The sequence below is a fragment of the Python bivittatus genome, unplaced genomic scaffold (genome assembly GCF_059951505.1).
Source record: "Python bivittatus isolate LINGU-HERP-01145 unplaced genomic scaffold, Pbiv_v1 ctg000980_np1212, whole genome shotgun sequence".
Lineage (NCBI taxonomy): Eukaryota > Metazoa > Chordata > Lepidosauria > Squamata > Pythonidae > Python > Python bivittatus.
The window spans coordinates 51836653-51860615 of record NW_028277125.1 but is presented as its reverse complement, the minus strand read 5'-3'; the positions used below and the strand labels follow the sequence as shown (position 1 = coordinate 51860615).

Genomic DNA, 23963 nt, shown 5'->3' with positions numbered 1-23963 from the left:
GGGTCTTTGGAAGTAGAACTTCCTTTAATATTAATCTATCATGTGCCAAAGTCCTAGATGCCATTCTGGCAGCAGTTGATGTCTTTTCTAGCTTAGCCATGGTCTCCTCTCAATTCTTTAGAAAACTTATATCTTCACTGAATAAGTTTTATCAGCCAGAGTTTGCTCAATCAACTGAGGCCCACAATCCGTGGCACTTTTTTAAAGCTGTTTCAGCTACTGGATATAAAGCTCCTCTTGTCTTCTGCCAATCATCCAGTCAGATAAGAAACAGAGGCCAAAGGCAACCTTAGAGCAATACATTTGTTCCTATGTAAGCTATAAGCAAGACAATTGGCCTCATCTTTTACCTATGGCTGAGTTTGCTTATAATATCACAGTCCGTGTCTCTATTCAATTGTCAGCATTTCAGATCACCTATAGTTATCACTCACAACTGCTGCTGAATGTACCTGACCTTCCACCATTCCAGTGGCTTGTTTTTTCCAGAAATTTCAACCCACTCAGCACTTCTTTAAGGATCAACTGGAACTCACACAGGCCTCCTACAAGTGCTCTGCTTGCCATTCTTGTCAGAATGCCCTCTGTCTCTGTTGAATGCCATAGCTTGACTGGCTTGACTGTCTAAGAAGCTCCTTGCCAAGTTCATTGAACTATATCATTATAGCCCTGATCAATTCTATTGCCTTTTGCTTGCAGTTTGCAGCCACATAGATAATACAGTTCTCCACTATTCCCTCCCGGGCCCAGAAAGCTGCACATTTCTACCTCACCATGACTCCCATCTTGGTGGGGTACAGGAAGAATTCAAAGTAGAACATCTTGGACTCTTGGTGCAGGAAGGAAAGACAGTTATAATGGAGTCATTTGAAAGGCTATTCAGTCACTGAATGTTTTTGGGAGGCACCTGATGACATACAAGCACAGCATCTCCTTCTACAGTATTTTCACAATTCCAGACTGCCTCACTGGCCACACGATCAAATTTATGTTTTTGTCTGGCAGTCCTCCTTCAGCTGGCCAACTCCATTTTGGATAGGGCCTGTTGATTTACCATCTGGTCTCTGTGACCAGTTTGCCCAAACCTTTGCTGATAGCCATTCCAATTCATTCTAGTTTAGACTCCACTTGGATCTTGCCAGGTTATCTAGGTCTCCTTTTGGACTGTTACCTTCAAGGAAGCAGATAAGGTACTCACTAGGACTACCTGTATTCTGGATCCTTGCTCCTTCTGGCATATTCAGACAACTGAAGAGGGGAAAGGTAGTTGTGAAGATTGTAAATGCTTCATTGCAGCAGGGCTTAATGCCAGTAGACCTTAAAGAGGATTGGTACACTCCCTCCTTAAGAGGTTCTTTGGATCCATAAATATTAGATCTCTAATTGTTAAGTAATAACAACTATATGAAGCTGCTAGGGATTCCATTTGTTTGAGGTCTGGTATTATCAATACACTGGTAATAGCCAACCGTAAATTGTGATCCTGGCCTGCAGTAGAGATGTCTTGTTCTGGTGTCTGGATGCTGTGAAGGTCTAGATGGGAGATAGCAGTTTAAACTGAACCCTAGTAATACAGAACTACTGTTTATGTACTGGAGTTTCTCTACACCCCTGTTTTGTCTCGGACGGGATCAAATTGACCCTGAAGGAGCAAGTTTGGTGATCTTCTAGGCTCCTGCTAGATCAGCATCTGGAGGCTATGGCCAGAGGGGTCTTTCCCTAGCTTTAGTTGGTGTACCACTTGTAGCCATACTTGGGACATGAAGACCTGATTGCAAAAGCTCATGCTGTCATCACCATCCGTTTAGACTACTACAATGCATTCTACATGGGGCTACCTTTAAAGATCACCTGAAAGCTTGTAAAAGGTGGGTGCAAAAGGCAATAACCTGGATGCTCGTGGGTGCTTGCTGGTGGGCACATACTATATCTGTTTGGGAGCTTCCTATTCATATCTGGGTTCAATTTAAAGTACTGGTTTTAACCTGTAAAGCCCTTCATTGCTTTGCACTGGGTTATCTGCAGATCTGTATTGTCCCTGGCCTCTGAGTCAGCCCAATCACTCCAGTTGCACTGGGAGAACCAGCTGTTTTTCAGGAGGCTAGGGGGTTGTTCCATCATGAAAGAAGTTTTTCCATGATGGTACCAGCTCTTTTGAATGGCCTCTCATCAGAAATTCATTTGTCTCCAACATTATCTGCCTTCCAGAAAAAGCTCAAAAGATGGCTTTTCTGAAGGGCTTTTAGGGCCTGACACCAGTTTTTTTTTTTTTTTTATGTATTTATCTTATATATTCCTTGGTATCACTATGTCTTGTTCCGTTACTGTGAGGCACCGAAAGTCAGTTTATGACTGTAGCAGAATAGAAACCCAATGCATACATGCATGCATGCATACATGCATAAACAACAAATCAGTTGTGTTTAATGTTTCATTCTTGTCTGCAATAAAGTTTCTAATCTAGCTAACTCATATCTGGGCATCTTCTGCCAAGCAATAAGAGGTAAATGAATGGAGACCTGTGATTTACTCCAAGCCCTGGTATGAAGTCTGATATAACTTCAGACTCCTTTCTAGTCATCTTCATCTTTTCCTCTTAGAGCACTACCAAAAGTAAAGCTTTTGTTTCTTCTTGTTTCTTAGACTCTCTGGTTAACCAAGTACAAACTCTTGAATAGAAGGAAATTTTGTCAGGGATTCTCCACTTAAGCTTTCTTGCCACAACACAATACAGACAGTTGACTTTTCTCACAATCTGTTCATTCATGAGTTATGACAAGACTTCATTGTGGACTACCACCCAACCAAAATTTGAACTATTGATTGAACTATCACCAACAGTGTACTTAATAAACAAGATTCTATCTCTCAAAGCCTCAACAGATGTAACATGTTAGACAGTTAAGAAGCCCTTATTTCAGTCAATGCAAGCGGAAAGAAGAGACAGAATTAAAGTCCCATTCAAATCTACAAGGTTTTAAATAGACCACAAGAGTTTTAACTGCATATACTTTATACTATAGAGCATTAATTGTTTTTGCATGGTCTTTGAATGTCTTTCCTCAACTTCTATTATAAAACTAGCATTTTTCTAGTACTCAAGCCACAATAACAGAATCTGTACTTTTTCCACTTTAGTTATGCAATATGATAGAAATGAAGAGCCCTTTGGTCCACCCACTAATTCCAGCCTCTAAGATAGCCTGTCCAATTGATGGGACAACAAAGCCATACACATGCATCCCTGGTTGAGTGAGGGTTCTTCAAAAATGGCTTTGCTTTGGCTATCTCAGCTTTTTTTTCTTCAGCATGTGAGATGTATCTGTATAAAGAATTAAACAAAGAGCAGGAATGATAATACCAACATCAATCAAAATATTTGAATTCTTCTTCCACCAAAGCTTTCTAATACACATTTATTTACTTTTTTAAAGTAAAAGTATATACTTAAAGATTACGGCAGAGCATTATAACAGAGCATTATACCATTAATTGCTTTTTAGAATTTAAAAAGGAGATTTCCTTTTGCAGCAATGCACACTATCTATTTGCAGGCTGGCTACTAGTCTCTAGTACACATGCATTCTGACACATATAGCTTTTAAAGTTACAAGCTTATAACTTCAATACAGCTACTAAATGTAAACTTTACATTGCCTATACATTAACAATAGATAGGACATTGATTAATAGGTGGGACATTTTTGCAGCTCTGATTTTGTAGGTCTAGAATAAAAGGTTGGTTGGTTGGTTGGTTGGTTGGTTAGTTGGTTGGTTGGTTAGTTTTTGCAAACAAATGCACAGGCTTTACATATTACCTAGGGCTACAATTCTGGGCTACAAAAATCTAGACTATCATTAGATAGCAGCAAAGAGTTAAAGTTACACTTAGAAAGCTTGACAAAAATTGCATTTAGTCACAAATCTTTGTTAATGTGTGTGTAGTGCTGCTTTTTAAAATGTCCAGCTTCTCAAGATCAGGAATACTTGGAGGGGGGCAGGGAGAAGAGGGGAAGGGGGAGAGAGAGGGAGAAGAGAAAAAGAACTGCTATTACCAGAGCATTTCCAGATGGTCAATATTGCTTTTAAGATTAGATTTTTTTTTTGTCAGCATAATCACAAACTGCAACGCCGTGTTTGACCACAAGATAGAGCTAACTATAAAGAAAATTCAATATCCAAGAATGTGTAACTTTTCCTGCTGTTTAAAACTGACACTTAACGTGCTTAACAATGAACTTCACTCACATTTGTATAATGCTTTCAGTAAAACAACACTGATAATTCTGTCAGTATCAACTTGTTAATGTCTTTCTCAAAAGTCTGAAAAAAGTGAGGCAAAATAGTATCAATAAAACTTCATTTTTATTGTTAGTTTTTTCCTTCAATATAGAATCTAAGAGTTTACAATTAAGCTTACATACAGTTTTTTAAACATATGTATGGCCAAATATACCCTCTTCTGCGCTTGTTTTGTACTGTAGAATCAACATGGCTGCTAAGTCATATGATATCTCTTCTAAGTACAATTAGAGATCTTATTGAGGCCCATTTCATAACTTAAATGGTTAATTATATTGCATAGATATTGGACTAACTGGCTACTTTCCAGTATGATTATATGTAATCATCTCAAGTAAGTGACTTGTTTGAGTGATTACTGTGGGCTTTACATCATGCTGGTGTTGCAGTATAACCTGGAATACATGGGCAAATCTAGAAAACAGGCATAGGACATACTGTACCACATTGAACTACATGAAAATAATTGGTCAAGACTGTTGGTATAAATTTTTAATCACAGTTCGCGCAAACACAAAGTGAATAGTGAATTAAGACAAGAAAAAAATGTTACATTGTTCTGTGTAACTGGCTCTTGTAAGATAATAAAATCTAACACCAGAGCTTTACCCCTCCTAGGAGCAAACTTCAATCAAGCACAGTGGCAGAAGATCTTGAATTAGGAAAAGTATTAGAATATGAAATCCTTTCACCTGAACAAACTAGGCATTGATAAATTACAAACTATGACAATCAGAACTCTCTTAACTCTGATCAATTTGTTATCTTGGTTTATAATAGAAATTACTAAAATTATTTTCTAAAACAAAAGACAGGATAATATCCAAAATTAAATACATAAAGACATCCTTGCTAGATTATGCCAAGGCTTAAGTCATCCACAATGGGAAGCCAATAAACAAACAATGAGTTTGACTCCATCCTTCTCTATTTGTATGCCCAAGCAACAGTCAACATCATACTGTCATTGAAACTGTAGTAGTAGCTACTGATATCTTTGTCCTCTATAATGATATCTAAAGCCATTCCAATTGATAAGTAAATCATGCAGTAGTCATTCTAGAGCCACACTCAGTATGAAACAGTCCTTCCTTTAATTTGAAATATCTTTGTTCAGCTTGCTTGAATGATTCTGAGTTCTAATATTACAAGAACAATTTTGTATTAATATTCACTTTCTGAACACCATCAAGATGTTATTTGCCCTCTCTCCTTCACTTTACCTTTTTTATAAATTATGGTGTTACAAATACTGTGACCTTTTATACACACACACACACACACACACACACACACATACATATATACATACATCATTGTGGCTGCCTCTGCTTACCTGTACCACATTCATGTATCATATTGCAAGCCATAGTTGTATTTCTGAAATCCAACTTTGAGTCTTCCTCATATTCTTGGATAACAGAAATCTCTCTAACTTATTGATAAGTAGCTTATTTTTCAGAATATTACAGAAACAAGCCTGAAAAGCTACTTGTAACTCAAATGATTAGTTGTACTATTTAAAATTATATTTTGCTTAGACCTAGACTTGGGTATTGGCTGTTATACTTTAAAATTACATTTAGAATTGGCAGTTGAATTCTCTTGAAATGCTGTTGCCAATCACAAGTTAAGAAGAATGGATATTCCATAAAGCACTATTGCTTTGCTCTCCTAAATATAGTACAAGTGGATAACATCCCTTGCCATTTTTCAGCCTTAGTGTTATGTCAGTTTCTTCATTAGCACGCTATTCCAAAACAATCTGGAGTGATAAAAGCAACCAATGTTGGGTTCATCTTAAGAAATGTGAGGAGTGGGAAAATTGCATCGGTAAAGAATCACTATCCTGATTTTTCCATGATGTATGTAAGAAGCACTTCCATAAAATTCCAGGGAGAATATATTTATACAAGTTCAGGATTCTGAAAACTCATGGCAGATACAAAAGGAACAGATAGAATTGGAATGGATTTTGAGGAGGCAATCATAAGCTTGGGAAATAGGAAGCTTAACTTAGAGAACAGAACTGATTGATTTCCAGCAGCCAAGTAGACAAATGTTTAGTCAAATAAAATTATTGAATGCTTGATGAAACAGCTTTTATTTAATTCTATAGGCTATAAAAATATGAAATGTTAATTTAAATATAAATTATCTTTCATTACCTAATAAATAAGCCAAAATAGATTCTTGAAAGCTATACTTAATTATACTATTAAGAATAATTATGCTAAGTATTACATTAAAAAAGAATCAAGCAGAACACAGGGGAGAGAGCAATATACAAGCATGGTTCACATCTTATTTTCCTAAAATAATGAAGATAGAAAAGTGGGTAATTGGCTCATATACAGTGCCAAGAATTTCTGTAAACTGTACACCTGGTGATATAGTACAAGAAAACTATCAGTGGAGAAAATCCAGGTTATTAACAACAGTGTGCATGGACAAGCTATGTAAAAAAAAATGGTTGTATTTATGAGGAAACTTGATTCTAGGCATAACTGATTTACAGTAAAATTTAATAAATAATTAATTTAATTTAATTTAATTATTAAATAACTGAGTAATACTTTTGGTGTTTCTACGATATTTCAAACAATCAAATGTTATTTACAGGTAGTTCCTGGGTTAAGAACGCCCAGTTTAAGGATGATCCAGAGTTAAGAACGGAGCCTACTGTAGCAAAATTTGAGTTAAATGCACAATGGTTCAACTTAATTACACAATACTACTTATACAGTATTATACAATAATACTGCTCCAGCTTACATATAAATTTGACTTAAGGACAGACCTTGGGAATGAAACTCGTTCTTAAACTGGGGACTACCTGTAGAATGAAGAATGATGATACCGTAGTGAAGCTTACTACAGCAAATACTTTATGAATCCTCTCACAAAATACCACAGATGAATTAACTCACAAAATCTGTGTCAAGTTTTTCCATTTCTTGCTTGTAGCTCCTCATTCTACTGCTGTACATGGCTCGGCTCTGTGGAGGGATTTCACGCACTTCAAGTTCCATTTGTTCCAACTGATGTTCAAAAATGTGAAGGGGAAAGAGAAATGAAAAAGTAAGATCAATAACTTGATTTGAATCTGAAAAATAAATTATTCAAGGAATAGAGTATTTTAAATATAACTCAAACAGTTATGTATATAAAAATACATAACTACATACCAAGCCATGAATTTTTAAATCACAATGTGCTAACCTAAAACCACACAGAGCACATTAAGGTTTAGCTTGATATGTGAACCAAATCACAAACAAATCTACACAAATAGGCATAGACATTCTTTAAAAGAAAGTGAATGTATAAGATTATAAAATACAAGGATTATTAGTGTATTTACATATGCATACACAGTAACACCCCATCATTACATCAGACACAGATTTAACTCTCTTTAGGGTGTGCTTTATCAACACCTGTAACATAACAGACCCAATGTCCCAATAGTTCCAAATGAATTTATTAAAGTCATATTGGCTGACAAATTCAAGTTCTGACACTGACTGAGGAACCTGTTTCAAGTTTGTTTGTTTGTTTTAAGCAGATTAATGGTCAGTAGGAGCATATTTGGGTAGACTATGGGCATATTTTTCCTCTGATTTCTAATGTATCCATTTTTGGTGTTCATCCAGTCTCTTATCTAAGCAAGTGATCAGTTTGTCTTATGTTGACAACAAATGGACATTTTAGCATGAAGTCAGTGTTGAGTGTAGCATGTATAGAGTATATATTATGATGGAGCTAATGAATGTGTTTCTTTGGCATCACTATCTTATTAGATTTTCTAAACATATCATCTGAAGGATTGTGTTAATCCCATATGTTAGCCCTCAGAAAAGTGTATTTGCTTAATTAGCTCTATAATGCTTTTACACATACAGCTCAAAGCTTGTCAAATGAACATCTGAAATTTGTTTATATCTACAGCCACTTGGGAAAATCAATAACTAAAAGCCAATTGTATTGTTTTTTACCCCTTTGTAAAAACAAAGTTTTTGTAAGTTTGGAAAACGCAACAGTGGCCACGGGATTGGAAAAGGTCAGTTTATGTTCCAATTCCAAAGAAGGGCAATGCCAAAGAATGCTCAAACTATCGCACAATTGCACTCATTTCACATGCTAGCAAGGTTATGTTCAAAATCCTACAAGCTAGGCTTCAGCAATACATGAACCGAGAACTAACAGATGTACAAGCTGGGTTTTGAAGAGGCAGAGGAACTAGAGATCAAATCGCCAACATTCGCTGGTTCATGGAGAAAGCACGAGAGTTCCAGAAAAAAATCTACTTCTGCTTCATTGACTATGCAAAAGCCTTTGATTGTGTGGATCACAACAAACTGTGGCAAATTCTTAAAGAGATGGGAGTACCAGACCACCTTACTTGTCTCCTGAGAAATCTGTATGTGGGCCAAGAAGCAACAGTCAGAACCGGTCATGGAACAACCGATTGGTTCAAAATAGGGAAAGGTGTACGACAAGGCTGTATACTGTCACCCTGCTTATTTAACCTATATGCAGAGTACATCATGAGAAATGCCAGGCTGGAAGAATCACAAGCCGGAATTAAGATTGCAGGGAGAATCATCAACAACCTCAGATATGCGGACGATACCACCCTCATGGCAGAAAGTGAAGAAGAACTAAAGAGCCTCTTGATGAGGGTGAAAGAGGAGAGTGCGAAAGCTGGCTTGAAACTCAACATTAAAAAAACTAAGATCATGGCATCTGGACCCATCAATTCCTGGCAAATAGAAGGGGTAGAAATGGAAGCAGTAACAGACTTCATTTATTTGGGCTCCAAGATCACCGCAGACGGAGACTGCAGCCATGAAATTAAAAGACGCTTGCTCCTTGGGAGGAAAGCTATGGCAAGCCTAGATAGCATATTAAAAAGCAGAGAGGTCACCTTGCCGACAAAGATCCGCATAGTCAAAGCTATGGTTTTTCCAGTAGTAATGTATGGCTGTGAGAGCTGGACCATAAAAAAGGCCGAGCGCCGAAGAATTGATGCCTTTGAACTGTGGTGCCGGAGAAGACTCTTGCGAGTCCCCTGGACTGCTAGGAGGTCAAACCAGTCAATCTTAAAGGAAATCAACCCTGATTGCTCATTGGAAGGATCGATAATGAAGCTCAAGCTCAGATATTTTGGTCACCTAATGCGAAGAGAGATCTCTTTGGAGAAGACCCTGATGCTGGGAAAGATTGAAGGCAAAAGGAGAAGAGGACGGCAGAGGATGAGATGGTTAGATAGCATCACTGAAGCAATGAGCATGAAACTGAGCAAACTCAGGGAGGCAGTGAAGGACAGGAAGGCCTGGCGCAACATGGTTCATGGGGTCACGAAGAGTCGGACACGACTTAACGACTAAACAACACAACATTGTTTTTTAACAGGAAACCAAAGAATTGGCAAGCATTAATACATTTAACTTTTAAACTAATTTCTCCACTCTGTGGGTTAACTTACAGAACAGAATTTCACGCTTATAATGGTATATGCCTTAATGATTTTAATACAGTTAAAACTATCCAATCTATATAGAAATATTCAAAGTGTGGCTGCAAAGGAACACACATTTGCTTTATGATACAAGAAATTCAGATTAATAAAATATTCATTCAAAAATTATTTTCTCCAGCTGGACTTCTAATTCTATATGGAAGATCAACCCACCTCATACAGTCCCTTTTAAACAGATATCTAAGAGCTAAAATAACACATTACTGATGATCTTACATGTCAACATTATGAGCTTCATGAAATCTAAGTGCTAGATTATAATTATTAACAGTTTTGTAACTTTATTTTTGAAACAGCTACTGCTGGGGAACATGGACCTGGAGTTGGTTCCAGCCCCCTGTGCTCATCCTCAAGCCCTGGTAATTGAACCTTCAGAGGCCCAGGCTTTGGGTTGCTGCTTCTAAATGCCAGGTTTAGAAGTAGTAAGGCCTCCCTTATCTGTGATTTAATCATGGATCAGAGGATTGGCCTGGTATGCATTACCAAGACTTGGCTGGGCATGGAGGAAGGAGTTGCCTTCTCAGAAATATGCCTGGTGGGAGGTTGGGTGTAGCATCATCTGAGATACCAAAGCAGGGATTGGAGGAGTAGCTATAATGATCTGAGATACCCTAGCAGCGGCTAAAGGTGTGGCTCCACAGATGACTGGGTGTGAGATTCTGTTAAATTGGGCTCTGTGGATCAGATGAGATTGTTGCTGCTGTACCAGCCTTCCTGCTAGGCAGCAACTTCCCTGCCCAAGATCCTTGACTCTGTGGTTGGATTGGCAGTGAAGTTCCCAATACTTATGGTCTTGAGGGCCTTCAACTTGCCTTTCCTGGAAGTGGAGTCAGAGTTGGCTGAAGTGTTTATGGCCAACATGGCAGTCATGGACCTGACCCAGGCCACTGAGGGCCTGACATATAATGGTGATTACACTTTGAACCTGGTTGTCCTGTTGAGGCAGTGGCAATTTGATCTGGAGTTGAGGGAAAATGTCATCATTCCCTGCCATGGTGAGACTGCCACAGGAAGGCTGGACCTATTTGATTGGTCTGCCCAGATACCTAGTCAGGTTCCAGAGGAAGCTTGAGGTTTTTCCTGAGATTCTGGTGTGTTGTGGAAACTATCATCTGAATGAAATTAGTAGCCAATAAACCATAGAAAAATCAAAAATACTTGGAATTTTTTCTCTCATGTCAGAAAATTATATCACAAAAAAACAACAGTATCATTTTATTAGTCATTTAACCAGGATTGATGTTCTCAGTTCACTGGTTAATTTACGATAGTACTGCATCTTCTCTTCTTTACTAAACTGTTCTTTTAGTAAAGGAACTTACTATCATTCCATCATGTCCTACTTGGACAGGAGGTGGTGGCTAGGACCCTGGGGTGCCTTTGCACAGCTTTGTCTTATGTGCCAATTTTACCTGCTCCTGGATTGTGGGTACATGCTCATGGCCACTTATGCCAACTGAATTATGGCATTGCACTCTACAGGGGGCTGCCCTTGAAGACCATTCAGAAGCTTCAATTAGTCCGAATGCAGTGGCATGGTACTAGTGAGTGCTTTCCATTACTTCCATGTAGCACCTCTAGTCCATCAGTTGTGCTGGCTCCTTATAGGCTTCCAGGTGCAATTCAAGGTATTGGTTATATCTTATAAAGCCTTGTATGGCATAGGACCAGGTTATTTGTGGGGCCTTCTAATCTGCCAATCCCACATATTTCAGCTCCATGAGCCTTCTGTGAAACTATGTCACTTTGTGGGATCCCCCAATATATGATTGGCCCTGACCCTGCAGGCCCTTAGAAAAGTATTTAAGATCTGACTCTCCTACCACTTGGTCAGGATGAGTAGAGATCCCAGTTGGTAGATATATTTATTCCCATTTAATTGTTTTAGCTTGCTTTAGTGGTATGTATTTTGTTTTGTTTTGTATTTTTCTTTAATTATTTTGTATACTGTACAAAAGGAGAACTGTACTTTCAGACTTGCAGGATACTGTTAACGTAGCCTTACAATAAAGTAGAATACTTTATTCAATATAACAATATAATAATATTATTCACTATATATTGTGATATATACTGATTCACTAATGTTAAGAGTCAATAAGAACCTGGTGACTCTATTTATGTTTATGTTCTTCAGTTTTTATCTGAAAATGACATATTTCATATTCTCCACATCTACTTCTTCCATGATGTACCTATGGTTGAATATCACAAACCTGCTATTTCCATACATGTTGCACATAATTCGGTGTTAGACAATTGTTTGCAAGTACAGTAAGTATTAATGATTGTAATTATTAATGATAATTTATACAATACAAATATACAATATTATATTATTATATTGTAATTATTAATGATAATTAATAATAAGTAATTAGTTAATGAATTAGTTCATCTGGTCATGTTCCTGTCTGCTCTACCTAGTAAGGCTAAAAATTTTGCAAGTCTCAAAGTACAGTTCTCCCCCCATCTCCTTTACAGCCCGAGATTAGGGAGGGTCTGTCTGTTCTGAGTCTCTTGCTCCGCCCACTATCCAGTTGTGGGCTATACTGCCTCTTATCTAAACGTTCCCTAAGCAGCGTCCATGGGCCCATTCTCCCAAGGTTGTCCCACATATCATTACAAATTGCTTGAGTTCAGTAGTAATACAATTTTTCTAAATAAATAAAATAAATAGTACTTGTGAGTAAGAACTGCAGAGGCAATGTTTCAGATTTTATTTCTGCTGCAGGCTTTTCCAGAAGCCCTTTTGATGAGTTGTGTTCCTTAACCAGTTTTGTTAAAATTCATTTGTATATGCAAGCCATCAGATTAATCACCATTAGGTAATTCCTTAAAATCAGTAACTGCATTAAGCATCTGTTTTAGCTGTGAGATTTAAAAAAAACAGCCTAAGCGAAAAACAAAATATATTCAATGAAGATAATTATTAGGCTTGAACTGTTAAATGGGATATTCTTTTTAATCTTTGAGAGGAGTCAGCCATTTTTTTCATATTATGACACAAGAAGAAAGAAAAATAATATGCTGTTAGCTTAACTTTTACTCATTCCATTTTAAAATGGAGGATTATTTTTGAACAGAGAAGTAAGTGTGAGTGATTTGTTCCCCAAAAATGTATTTTGGTATTACATTATAACAAGAGTTCTTTTTTATTAAAGGGCTAAAGGTGAAGGATAGTTTGTCCTGTAAATATTTAGTTATCAAGCTTTTTATAATTAATAATTTACCTTTACCACTTATGAAAGAGAAAATTGGTATCATATATGTTAATAAAAAAACTAAAGCAGAGATTAAACATACTACTTAGAGGGATATGATGGACAAATCTTACATTATGGAGCTGAAAACTAAGAAGTTCACCATTTGGTTCTTTTATTTAATACCACTGATTCACTTAAATACTTGGAAAATAGTAAATTGTGTGAACTGGAACTACAGCTATAGTTCAAAGTCCAAATATACTTGGTGAATTTGTGTTATTGTATCACTCTGAAATTAGGTTTTCAAGCTGTGATCAAACTTTAATTGTGTAACACTTTAGCCTCATTCTATACTTGTCTACAATTAAATGTGAAATCTAAGACAATAAAGCAAATGTCAGTTTTTACCAGCAAATCTCTTTACAGAATAACTGAAAAGTTTCAACAAATTTATCTTTGAAAATAAGGCTGAAAAGGAAGATACAACATAAACCTCAACAGCAGATTCTATTGAGTTTCACTGTTCTGTAATGTATATCATTAACAACCTTTATGGTTCTTAGTCCATACCGGTAATAAAATGGATATGCAAACTGCCAACACCACAATACAGTAATTATCAATACAACATACCTGTAATCTATCAAATACATATTGAGCTTTTGTTATAAATTTGTTTACAAGGTGTGTGAATAATTCTTCCTTTTTCTGGGATTTATACCCTGCTCTTCAAGAACTTGACATCTATTCCAATTTCCTTCTGGTAGCAGATAAAAAATTCTTCAACTGTCTTTGATTATTTAAATGCTAAAGTTTTATCAGATCTTTACTCATATATTATCCTTTTTGTTTTATGATTTTGTTACTTGTATGTATTTTGTTATTGTTTTAATATTGAGAATTACTTGGGAAATGATTTTATAGAATTCACATTGATATATAAAATAAATGCTAAGGCACATAAATACCCTAAAAGTTTAGACTTATTTATAATTATAAATATATAGATATTTATAATCTATAATATAATTATAAATAGATTATAAATATCTATATACATAATATGTAGATTAGAAGGAACCTCTTATATTGACAGACTAACCACATTTATACATAATGCTAAATCAGGACTTTTGAAACTATGGTTTATTAACTCACGGTAACCTGGTTCACATGTAAAGCTAAATCATAATGAGCAGGATTCAAGTGGAGGTTTCACTAACACCTTAAGCAGCAGAACAGTTCACTAGAAGAATTAAAAAAAAAAAAAACAGCAAGTTGCATGGCAACTCTTACCAGCTCAGCAATCAGAGCTAATGAATAATGTTTATAATAGATCAGAGAAAACATACAAACTCATTCTGTTAAAAAAAAAAAAAAGTTCTGGCTTCAACAAAAGTAACAAACATTCTGCAAAATCTATTTTCAGAGGCAAAGTGTTCCACATATTAATCCAATTGACATAACACACCAAACCTTTACACAAGTGAAGTGTAGTACAGATTAATTTCATTTAAAGTGACTAAGCCTTTTTGGTTCTGGCATGACAGCTATAAAATACCCTCCCCAAAGAAGCTCACTTGATGTCCATATTCTTCCCTCAGGTACTGCTAAAAGTACATTGACTCCTTAAAACATTTTAAATCCAGTTTATGATTAAAAGGCATGGTTGTTTCATTTGGCATTTTATTTTGTTTTATGACATCACTGCTTTAGACTTACTCTATGAAGTAAAAGCATGCTAGAAGCAGAAAACTAAAAAAAATGACAGTAGAGTTGTACATAACCAAGAACTACTTTTAGAAACAAGAGAATTGTGGCATTTTGGCATAATGACTTGGCCCATAGAAAATGATACCATAATTGTTTATTTTTGGCTTAGTGTGTCATTTAAGCATAGCCTGTGACTTGATCAGCAGTTAAATGGTTTTGATTTAGTGTTATACATGAACTCAACTATTACAGCTTCTATATGAAGCTGTGAATCTACATTGTGGTTTCCTAGAGAGCTTCCACCATATGTACTGTGACATATGCATAAATACTATGCCAATGGCACTGCCATGGAGGACCTTCATAAGGACCTCTTACAAATTATGCTGCTAGATGTTTCACCCTCCATGGAAGTCCCACAATATACAGGTAATTACCAAGCAGAGTTTTAAATCCTAATTACTGCTAATCACAAGTGGCAAGTGCTTTATATTCAGATACACACCTAATCTAGAAAAAACACTGACTTTAATTAAGGAGTCATGTAATATAGAGCTAAGAAAGCAGCATACATATTTACATTAACAAGCTGGAGTGGTTTATTTTGTTATACAACTCTCTTCCACTTGCCTGCTAAAATGTAATGTAACTTTGTTGTTTTTCATTTACTAGATAAAGCCATGCTGATCCTTGCTTATAAATTATAAACAAACACTCTTTACTAATCTAAAACTTCATTATGGTTTTGTGTGATGTTTGAACCCACCAACAGATTTTTAAAAGCAAGCTATTCACACACATACATGAACAGGTTGACATAACCATTCATTCTCTACAGTTACACTTATATTCCAATGTATTTATTCATGATATTTTCATGATTGGAGGGCCTTTCAGACAGTCATTTGTGTCCTTGTCACCTTGCGGCTTGACTACTGCAATACTCTCTAATTGGGACTGCCCTTGAAGACCACCAGGAAGTTTCAACAGGTCCAAAATTTGGCAACTCAAGTAGTAATGAGTATGCCTCAGTATGCCCATGTAACACCTCTGCCTCACAAGCTGTACTGGTTGCTGGTTTGCTTCTGGATGTGATTCAAGGTGCTAGTTGTTACCTATAAAGCCCTAAATGGCATAGGGCCTGGTTACCTGAGGTACCACCTGTTTCTTACAACATCTGCCTGGCTGATTTGATCCTGCAGGATTGGCATGCTCCGGGTTCCATCGATTAAATAATGTCATCTCTCAGGGTCCCAGAAGTGTGCCTTCTCTGTAGCAATACCTGCCTGCTGGAACAAGATTCCCCCTGAGATCCAGATGGCTCCCATTTTGCTGTTGCTTAGAAGAAGCATGAAGACCTGGCTCTTCACCCAGACCTTTGGCAAGGGAGAGTGAGACCCCTCACTTCATCGTGTTTGCCATCTCTTATCTTTTTTAAGTTTTATTGATTCTATTATAATTTCTTTGATTGTTGTGAGCCACCCAAAGTCATTGAGAGTCAGGCAGCATGCAAGTTTAATCAATTCTTCTTCTTCTTTTGTTGTTGTGCAATCACTCTCTGTTAAGCAAGACAAACCTCTGCTTTCCTGCCAGTCTTGGTGGTACAAAACGGGACAGGAAAAGGAAGCATTTCATTAGTTTATGTCCTTCTGGACACCTTAGCATAGAACAGAGCCAAGGAGCTAGCAAGAGCCTCTCCAGCTTCAGATTTGGAGAAGTATTCTTGATTTTGTCTCAGGGTACTTTAGAAATCCAACAAGTAAATATATGCAGCCTTGCTCCAAATTCTAAGGTTTGCAGCCAAGTAAATACACTTCTTATTTTGGCACAATAGAAGCTGACAATGGCTTCTTAGGCCATGCAGCATTCAATCGGCAACCAAACCCCACCTATTCTGTTGGTGCTAGAAAGGCAGCAAAGGAATTTCATTTAATCTTATATAGAGGCAAACTGTGATACTAATGATAAGTGGAAGGACAGGGTGTTGACAACCATGAGTTTTAAAAGACTATAAAAACTGTAGACCTCTGATTATATTAAACAGCTGACACAAAAATAGCCATGTTTTCATTAATGAATTACCATGTACAAGTTTATATCAGAATACAAATCTAACTGGTACAAGAACTATGTGCTGTAATGGTTTATATTTTACATTTTTAGCAAGGGTCAAAGTTCTAAGTGCACTTCATATATTCAGTTTAAAAGAAATGAAAAGATTATACCAACATAGAAAACAAAGCTGGAGCACCCCATGAAAAGTTAACAGATGGTGGCATATAGAACATGCACAATGAAGAAAAAGAAAGTTAACAGAGAAATGAATGCTGACAGACTTAAGGTATAGCTGATAAAACGATAGGCATAAAAAGAAAATATATGAAGAGAAAAAATAGAAACATTGGGTACAGAGAATTTGTGGAAAATGAAAGGGGGTACTGAAGAGATAAGAGTTCAGAAGTGTCTCTTGATTAGGGAAAAAGTAGCAAAAAGGATGACAAATTAACTGTGATATACGGTGTAGAAAGAAGCAGTTCAAGGGCATACATACACACACATACAGAGAGAGAGAGAGAGAGAGTAGGATTGAGGGCAGGGGACTGAAAAAACTACAGAAGAAAACAAGAGAATTACATATACAAGTGGATACAAAAGCAACACATACTGTAAAAGATATCTATATATCTATCCTTTCAAAAATAACACATTTCTGTTTAATCTCGTCAGCTTGCCCATACAGTGGGGCAAAAAAGTATTTAGTCAGCCACCAATTGTGCAAGTTCTCCCACTTAAAAAGATGAGAGAGGCCTGTAATTTTCACTATAGGTATACCTCAATTATGAGAGACAAAATGGGGAAAAAAATCCAGAAAATCACATTGTCTGATTTTTAAAGAATTTATTTGCAAATCATGGTGGAAAATAAGTATTTGGTCAATATCAAAAGTTCATCTCAATACTTTGTTATATATCCTTTGTTGGCAATGACAGAGGTCAAACATTTTCTGTAAGTCTTCACAAGGTTTTCACACACTGTTGCTGGTATTTTGGCCCATTCCTCCATGCAGATCTCCTCTAGAGCAGTGATGTTTTGGGGCTGTCGCTGGGCAACACGGACTTTCAACTCCCTCCAAAGGTTTTCCATGGGGTTGAGATCTGGAGACTGGCTAGGCCACTCCAGGACCTTGAAATGCTTCTTACGAAGCCACTCTTTCATTGCCCGGGCGGTGTGTTTGGGATCATTGTTATGCTGAAAGACCCAGCCACGTTTCATCTTCAATGCCCTTGCTGATGGAAGGAGGTGTTCACTCAAAATCTCAGGATATGTGGCCCCATTCGTTCTTTCCTTTACACAGATCAGTCGTCCTGGTCCCTTTGCAGAAAAACAGCCCCAAAGCATGATGTTTCCACCCCCATGCTTCACAGTAGGTATGGTGTTCTTTGGATGCAACTCAGCATTCTCTCTCCTCCAAACACGACGAGTTGAGTTTAGACCAAAACGTTCTACTTTGGTTCATCTGACCATATGACATTCTCCCAATCCTCTTCTGGATCATCCAAATGCTCTCTAGCAAACTTCAGACGGGCCCGGACATGTACTGGCTTAAGCAGGGGGACACATCTGGCACTGCAGGATTTGAGTCCCTGGAGGTATAGTGTGTTACTGATGGTAGCCTTTGTTACTTTGGTCCCAGCTCTCTGCAGGTCATTCACTAGGTCCCCCCGTGTGGTTCTGGGATTTTTGCTCACCGTTCTTGTGATCATTTTGACCCCATGGGGTGAGATCTTGCGTGGAGCCCCAGATCGAGGGAGATTATCAGTGGTCTTGTATGTCTTCCATTTTCTAATTATTGCTCCCACAGTTGATTTATTCACACCAAGCTGCTTGCCTGTTGCAGATTCAGTCTTCCCAGCCTGGTGCAGGTCTACAATTTTGTTTCTGGTGTCCTTCGACAGCTCTTTGGTCTTGGCCATAGTGGAGTTTGGAGTGTGACTGTTTGAGGTTGTGGACAGGTGTCTTTTATACTGATAACAAGGTCAAACAGGTGCCATTACTGCAGGTAACGAGTGGAGGACAGAGGAGCCTCTTAAAGAAGTAGTTACAGGTCTGTGAGAGCCAGACATCTTGCTTGTTTGTAGGTGACCAAATACTTATTTTCCACCATGATTTGCAAATAAATTCTTTAAAAATCAGACAATGTGATTTTCTGGATTTTTTTCCCCATTTTGTCTCTCATAGTTGAGGTATACCTATGATGAAAATTACAGGCCTCTCTCATCTTTTTAAGTGGGAGAACTTGCACAATTGGTGGCTGACTAAATACTTTTTTGCCCCACTGTACCTATGAACCACCACTACTCTCCAGATAGGCATCATCTTAGATTTATTTATTTATATTTATTATTTATTTATTATAACATGCTTGCACAATACACTTGTTATTAACACTGCTATTAATCTGAGACTAATGAGACACTGAATAATCACAGAAAACTCCCTGCAATAAGGAACCTTACCTGGACGAGGTAAGCAAGAAACAAACTATGATAATATTGAGATATTTAGACAGACTGAGATATGGAGCACAATTCAAAACCATTTACTGATTTGAACAAGAATGCTAAATCTAAACATAATATGGCTTAGTGGTTATGTGAGTACAGTAAGAACATGAGAATAACCCTGTTAGATCAAGCCATGCTTATTTTAGTATAGCATTTTGTTTCTCACAGCAGCCAACCAAATGCCTGTGAGCTGTTCACACAAGGAGAGGGAGATTTCCTTTCTCAACAATATTTTCCTGCAATGAGTATTTGGAAGCATATTGCCCCCAACCAAGAAGGTTCTGTTCTGCATTAATTTAGCCAATCCCCTTTTCAAGCCATCAGCATTTATTTATATAGGAAATTTATATAGCCACCCACCTTAAGCAAATAACTCTAGGCAGCTAATAATACAAACCAATGAATACAATTAAAATACAATTTAAAACAGACATAATAAATACAGAATACAAAAGCTGATGCATCTCGCACATTATCTTCAATTGCAGACTCATTGTATCGGGCTCTGCTAACAACCCAGCCCTAAAGCCTGAGGGAATAAGCCAAGTTTTTACAGCCTTCCAAATGCCTAATAGGGTCAGGGCTGTCTGGATCTCTGGAGAGAGGCTGCTTCCACAAAGCAGGCACTGCAACAGAGATGGCACATCTCCTGGGGCCCGTAAGATAGCATTGTTACACTAAGAGGACTCAAAGCATGCCCATCCTGTGCCATGTAGTGTTTTAAAGGTGATAACCAGCACCTTGAAGTGCACCCAGAAGCCTGCTAGAAGCCACTGCACCTTGCACTGCATTCTGGGCCAGCTGAAATTTCCAAATGATTTTCAAGGGCAGCCCCCATGTGGACTGCATTGCAGTAATCAAGATGAGAAGTGACTAAGGTGTGAGTGACTGTGAACTGATGTGGATTCATCACCAAGGATTTTGTCACTTCTGAAGAAACATTTCCCTCATCCTCCAAACAATACCCTCCTTCTCCAAGATCCTTGTTCTTTGTGACAGCAAGGGAACTATTATCCTGGGAGTAGCAGAAAGTACCACATCCTGGAAGCTATAAGTATCTCTCTGGCTTTTTAAGAATCAGCAATACAGCAACCTCAGGTTCCAAGAAACTGACTTGATCCCTGAGAGCCAGGAGTTCATTGCACTGAACATAAACCTACAACCTGTGCCCAACAGACAGAAAGTCAGACAACTTACACTTTACATAATACTGGAAAGGACATCTTCCTTGCTTTCATTGTAGTTATTACTAATAACTTGGTTTCCTTCTTCTTTAGAAATTGTTCGACCTAAACAATAGCCCCTATGTTAAATTTTTACAGAAACTGAGGCCTGAATTCTCCACACAATTGTTAATTTAACCTTGATGTTTAATCTGTAGAAAACACAGGTCACTGTGCTTTACCCTCACAAGACTCCTCCTGTATCTGTTTGCCCTCTAGGTCACAAGCTCTCAAATGCCACAATCTGTAACAAGTGTAAAACAACAGACAATCTGTAAAAATTGTAAACAACAAACAATCTGTTTGCCTTCCAGGTCACAAGCTCTCTTTCTAAAGAGTGCTGGCTGGGACTAAGCTGTTGGCTAAGGAATGCTACTCCATCACCTGATAAATGAGCCATCAGCATCTATAAGACCCTCCAGCTCAGACTGTTCTCAGCAAGCAAGCAGACACATCCTGCTTAGTCATAAAAAGACCATACAGCCTTACCCAATTATGCAAATAACCCCCCTTAAACAAGCTCCCCAAATTCACCAATTATCTTGCAAATCTCCCCTATTCCTGTTTGCTCTCGTTTCCTGACTCTGGCTATCAGCTCCCAAGGCATGAAATAATCTGTAGGAATCCGGTAGCATCTTTCCAGACTAACAAATTTTATTAAAGGTATAAGCTTTCATGAGCTCATGCATGGAGTGGCTAAACTGATGCAGAATTTAAATTGGGATGATATGGGGGAAGGGAAGATAGGGCATTCATGCAGGTGCAGGTTACACATAAGACAGACTGCAAGTATCTTATTAATTAACAACTGTAATGTGTTAAAAATGTGATTTTAAGACCTATTCTGAAATAGCCTGAAATTATCTGAAGGTCTGAAATGGAAGAGCTCATCTATTTCAGAAAGTCTTAACAAATACAACATGTTTTAAGAAATTACAATAAAATGAGCTGTAGTTCATGAAAGCTTATGTTTTTTAATAAAATGTGTTAGTCTGAGAAGATGCTACCAAACTCCTTTTAATTTTGGGGTACCATAGACTAACGGTTCTTCTCCTACAAGACATGCAAGCAAAACTCTTCCCAGTCTCAGTTCCTCTAATATCAACAACTGAATATTTCCACAACTTACCAACTCTCTTGCTTCTTCCAGCTGCTTTTCCACATTTGAAACCAACTGCTTCTTCTCATCTAAAACAAAATAATAGATGCTTAGTTGAACAACATTTCTATTGTCAGAGTCATAGTTAATGTTGACCTGGCCAATTTTGCAAGAACTTGGAAGCTAATTGGATTGGGCTAAGTTAGTACTTAATGGGAGACCAACAGAAAATTGCACACTTGTAGACTAGACTAGGAAGTTGAAAGACATTCCAGAAGAAAGCAATGGCAAATCATTTCAATACTGTTGGTAAAAAAAATTGCATGGACACACTATTGCCAGAAAATTGCATAGACAAGTCCATGTAGTCACCAGAGAGTTGCAAGTTAGTTTAAGGACATAATAGGAGCATCTCTTCTGTGGGTACATAGTTCGTGTTTGGCACATGGTAACTGTTTGTTACCCATGCATTTGGCAAGGCAGTCTGTGATGGCACTGTTGCTCGAATTTTTAGCTTATCCTCTTATTTCTGAAGCACAGATTTATATGGTATGAAGTAAAACTCTAATCATAAAGGGAAATGGGAACAGAAAATAAGGCAATCTAAACTTCAGAATGATACTGAAAAGGGATCTAAAATGGTCAGAATGGTTTCCAGCCTCTAGGGAGGCACATGCGTTGTAATTTCAAAATCCTAAAAGTCTTCCACAAGAAACTTCTATCCTGTCCAGTTCAGTTACTGTACTACCTAAGATCAGACTGAATTGTAGGAATTTACATATGTTGTTTGGATGTTTACACCACTGAATTCAGCAAGGCTTTCTAAACAGGAATCCATGTAACTGTGCTATATGTAATGGCCATGTTTGCACAATCCACTTACACATGGTTAGCTTAATCACAGTTTATTCAGTTAACCCAATTTTGGGGAGAAGGTTGCATTTCTCTGTGAACTATAAACTAACCACATAAAATGAGATGTGCTAAACTTTGATTAGCTAGTCTGTGATTCAGTGAGCCATATAAAATGGCCAATGAGAGATTTTCTATAACAGCATATTCTCCTATCAGCAGCTAAAAAGCATAGTTAAGTAATAGTGATTATTTTTTAGAACTTGATACTGAAATACAAAATTAGCATAATAGTAGATGGGAATGACCTTGAGAGACAGGAGGGAGAGCTGCAGACTGGACAACCAGCATGCAAAAGGTATTTCAGCCCACAGAAGGAGGGAGAGTGTGGGAAATGCTTCAGAAGGGACCCTCCCTAGTTTTCCAGAGAATAAAAGGAAAGGAAGGGAGAAATGTTTTCACTCTTGCAAGATTCTGTTAGTATAACCTTACAATAAAGATAGAGTTAGTATTCCTGGTTGTGCTTCTTGTCTGGATTACGTTGCAGGGCTAACAATTAGAAACAAGGATCTGCAATCTTAGCTAAGGGCAAGGCAAACAACAAGGAGCTGTATCTGTACTGAGTCAAAGAAAAGGCTATCTCAGGAAGCCATCCCACTCATCTTGTGAGGAGGAGAGTAACCGTCCTTCTTGTGGGCATCCCATACGCCTCGACTGTGAAAAACAGAATCCTGGGGTAAACAGACAATTGGTCTGACCAGCACGGCTCTTCCTGCATTGCCATGCTAACTAAATGATCAAGGCACGAGAGGACCACAGTCGTGACAGGTGGGCAGCAGGCAGTGACATCAACTGGGGAGATGCAAAGGGCTGCCACTGTCGCCACCACCCTCCACCACCGCCATCACTCACCTCCTACCAACTTGGGGACTTTCCCGATTCGGTTCGTGATCTCAGCGGTAAGAACCGAAAAGTCTTGCTCGTAGCCCTCGAAATCAGAGGACATTATGGCAGCAGCAATAGGGAGAAAAGACTAGACCTGAGCCAAATTGCCCGCCGTAAAACGGAGGCGAACGACGAAATCCTCGCCTTTTTCCAGTCGCCGAAACACCAAACTCTCAACTCAGCCGCTCTCTCTCCTCCTGTCACAGCCAGACTTCCGGATTGAGTCCTGTGAACAATTTCTTCCCGGGTGCTCTATCTCTAGGGTTCCGCTATCCTATTTACCCCATCCTACAGACCCCCGCACCTTTTCCCAACTGGTGCTGTGTCGTCGCAGACATTTACCAGGTTCCTTTATGCTTAATTTATCTTTTGAGCAAGGGAAGGGATAGAAGAGACAGGGCGACCATGTGTCGGGATTTCGCTGCTAACTAAGAAAGTAAAAGAGTTCTGCGCCCCGTAGAAGGAGTCGGATTGAAATCACTTTTCGTGTGTGCCTGTCCATGGGGGAAGTGT

General features: G+C 38.0%; 1 protein-coding gene across 5 annotated transcripts in view; it reads right to left on the bottom strand.

The window, feature by feature from the left end:
* VTI1A (vesicle transport through interaction with t-SNAREs 1A) overlaps window positions 1-23664 on the bottom strand; it is a 279816-nt gene extending 256152 nt beyond the window's left edge. For 3 of the 5 annotated variants that reach the window (XM_088132261.1, XM_088132266.1, XM_088132263.1), the window contains exons 1-3: window positions 23418-23662; window positions 21684-21742; window positions 7233-7343 (exon numbers count right to left, since the gene is read on the bottom strand). In XM_088132261.1, coding sequence (XP_087988387.1) covers window positions 7233-7343; window positions 21684-21742; window positions 23418-23511 — 264 coding nt within the window. In that variant the 5' untranslated portion in view covers window positions 23512-23662. Of the gene's footprint in view, window positions 1-7232; window positions 7344-21683; window positions 21743-23417 lie in introns of all 5 variants that reach the window. The other 2 variants (XM_088132264.1, XM_088132265.1) reach the window with 2 other exon arrangements.
* Between the last annotated feature and the right edge of the window lie 299 nt (window positions 23665-23963).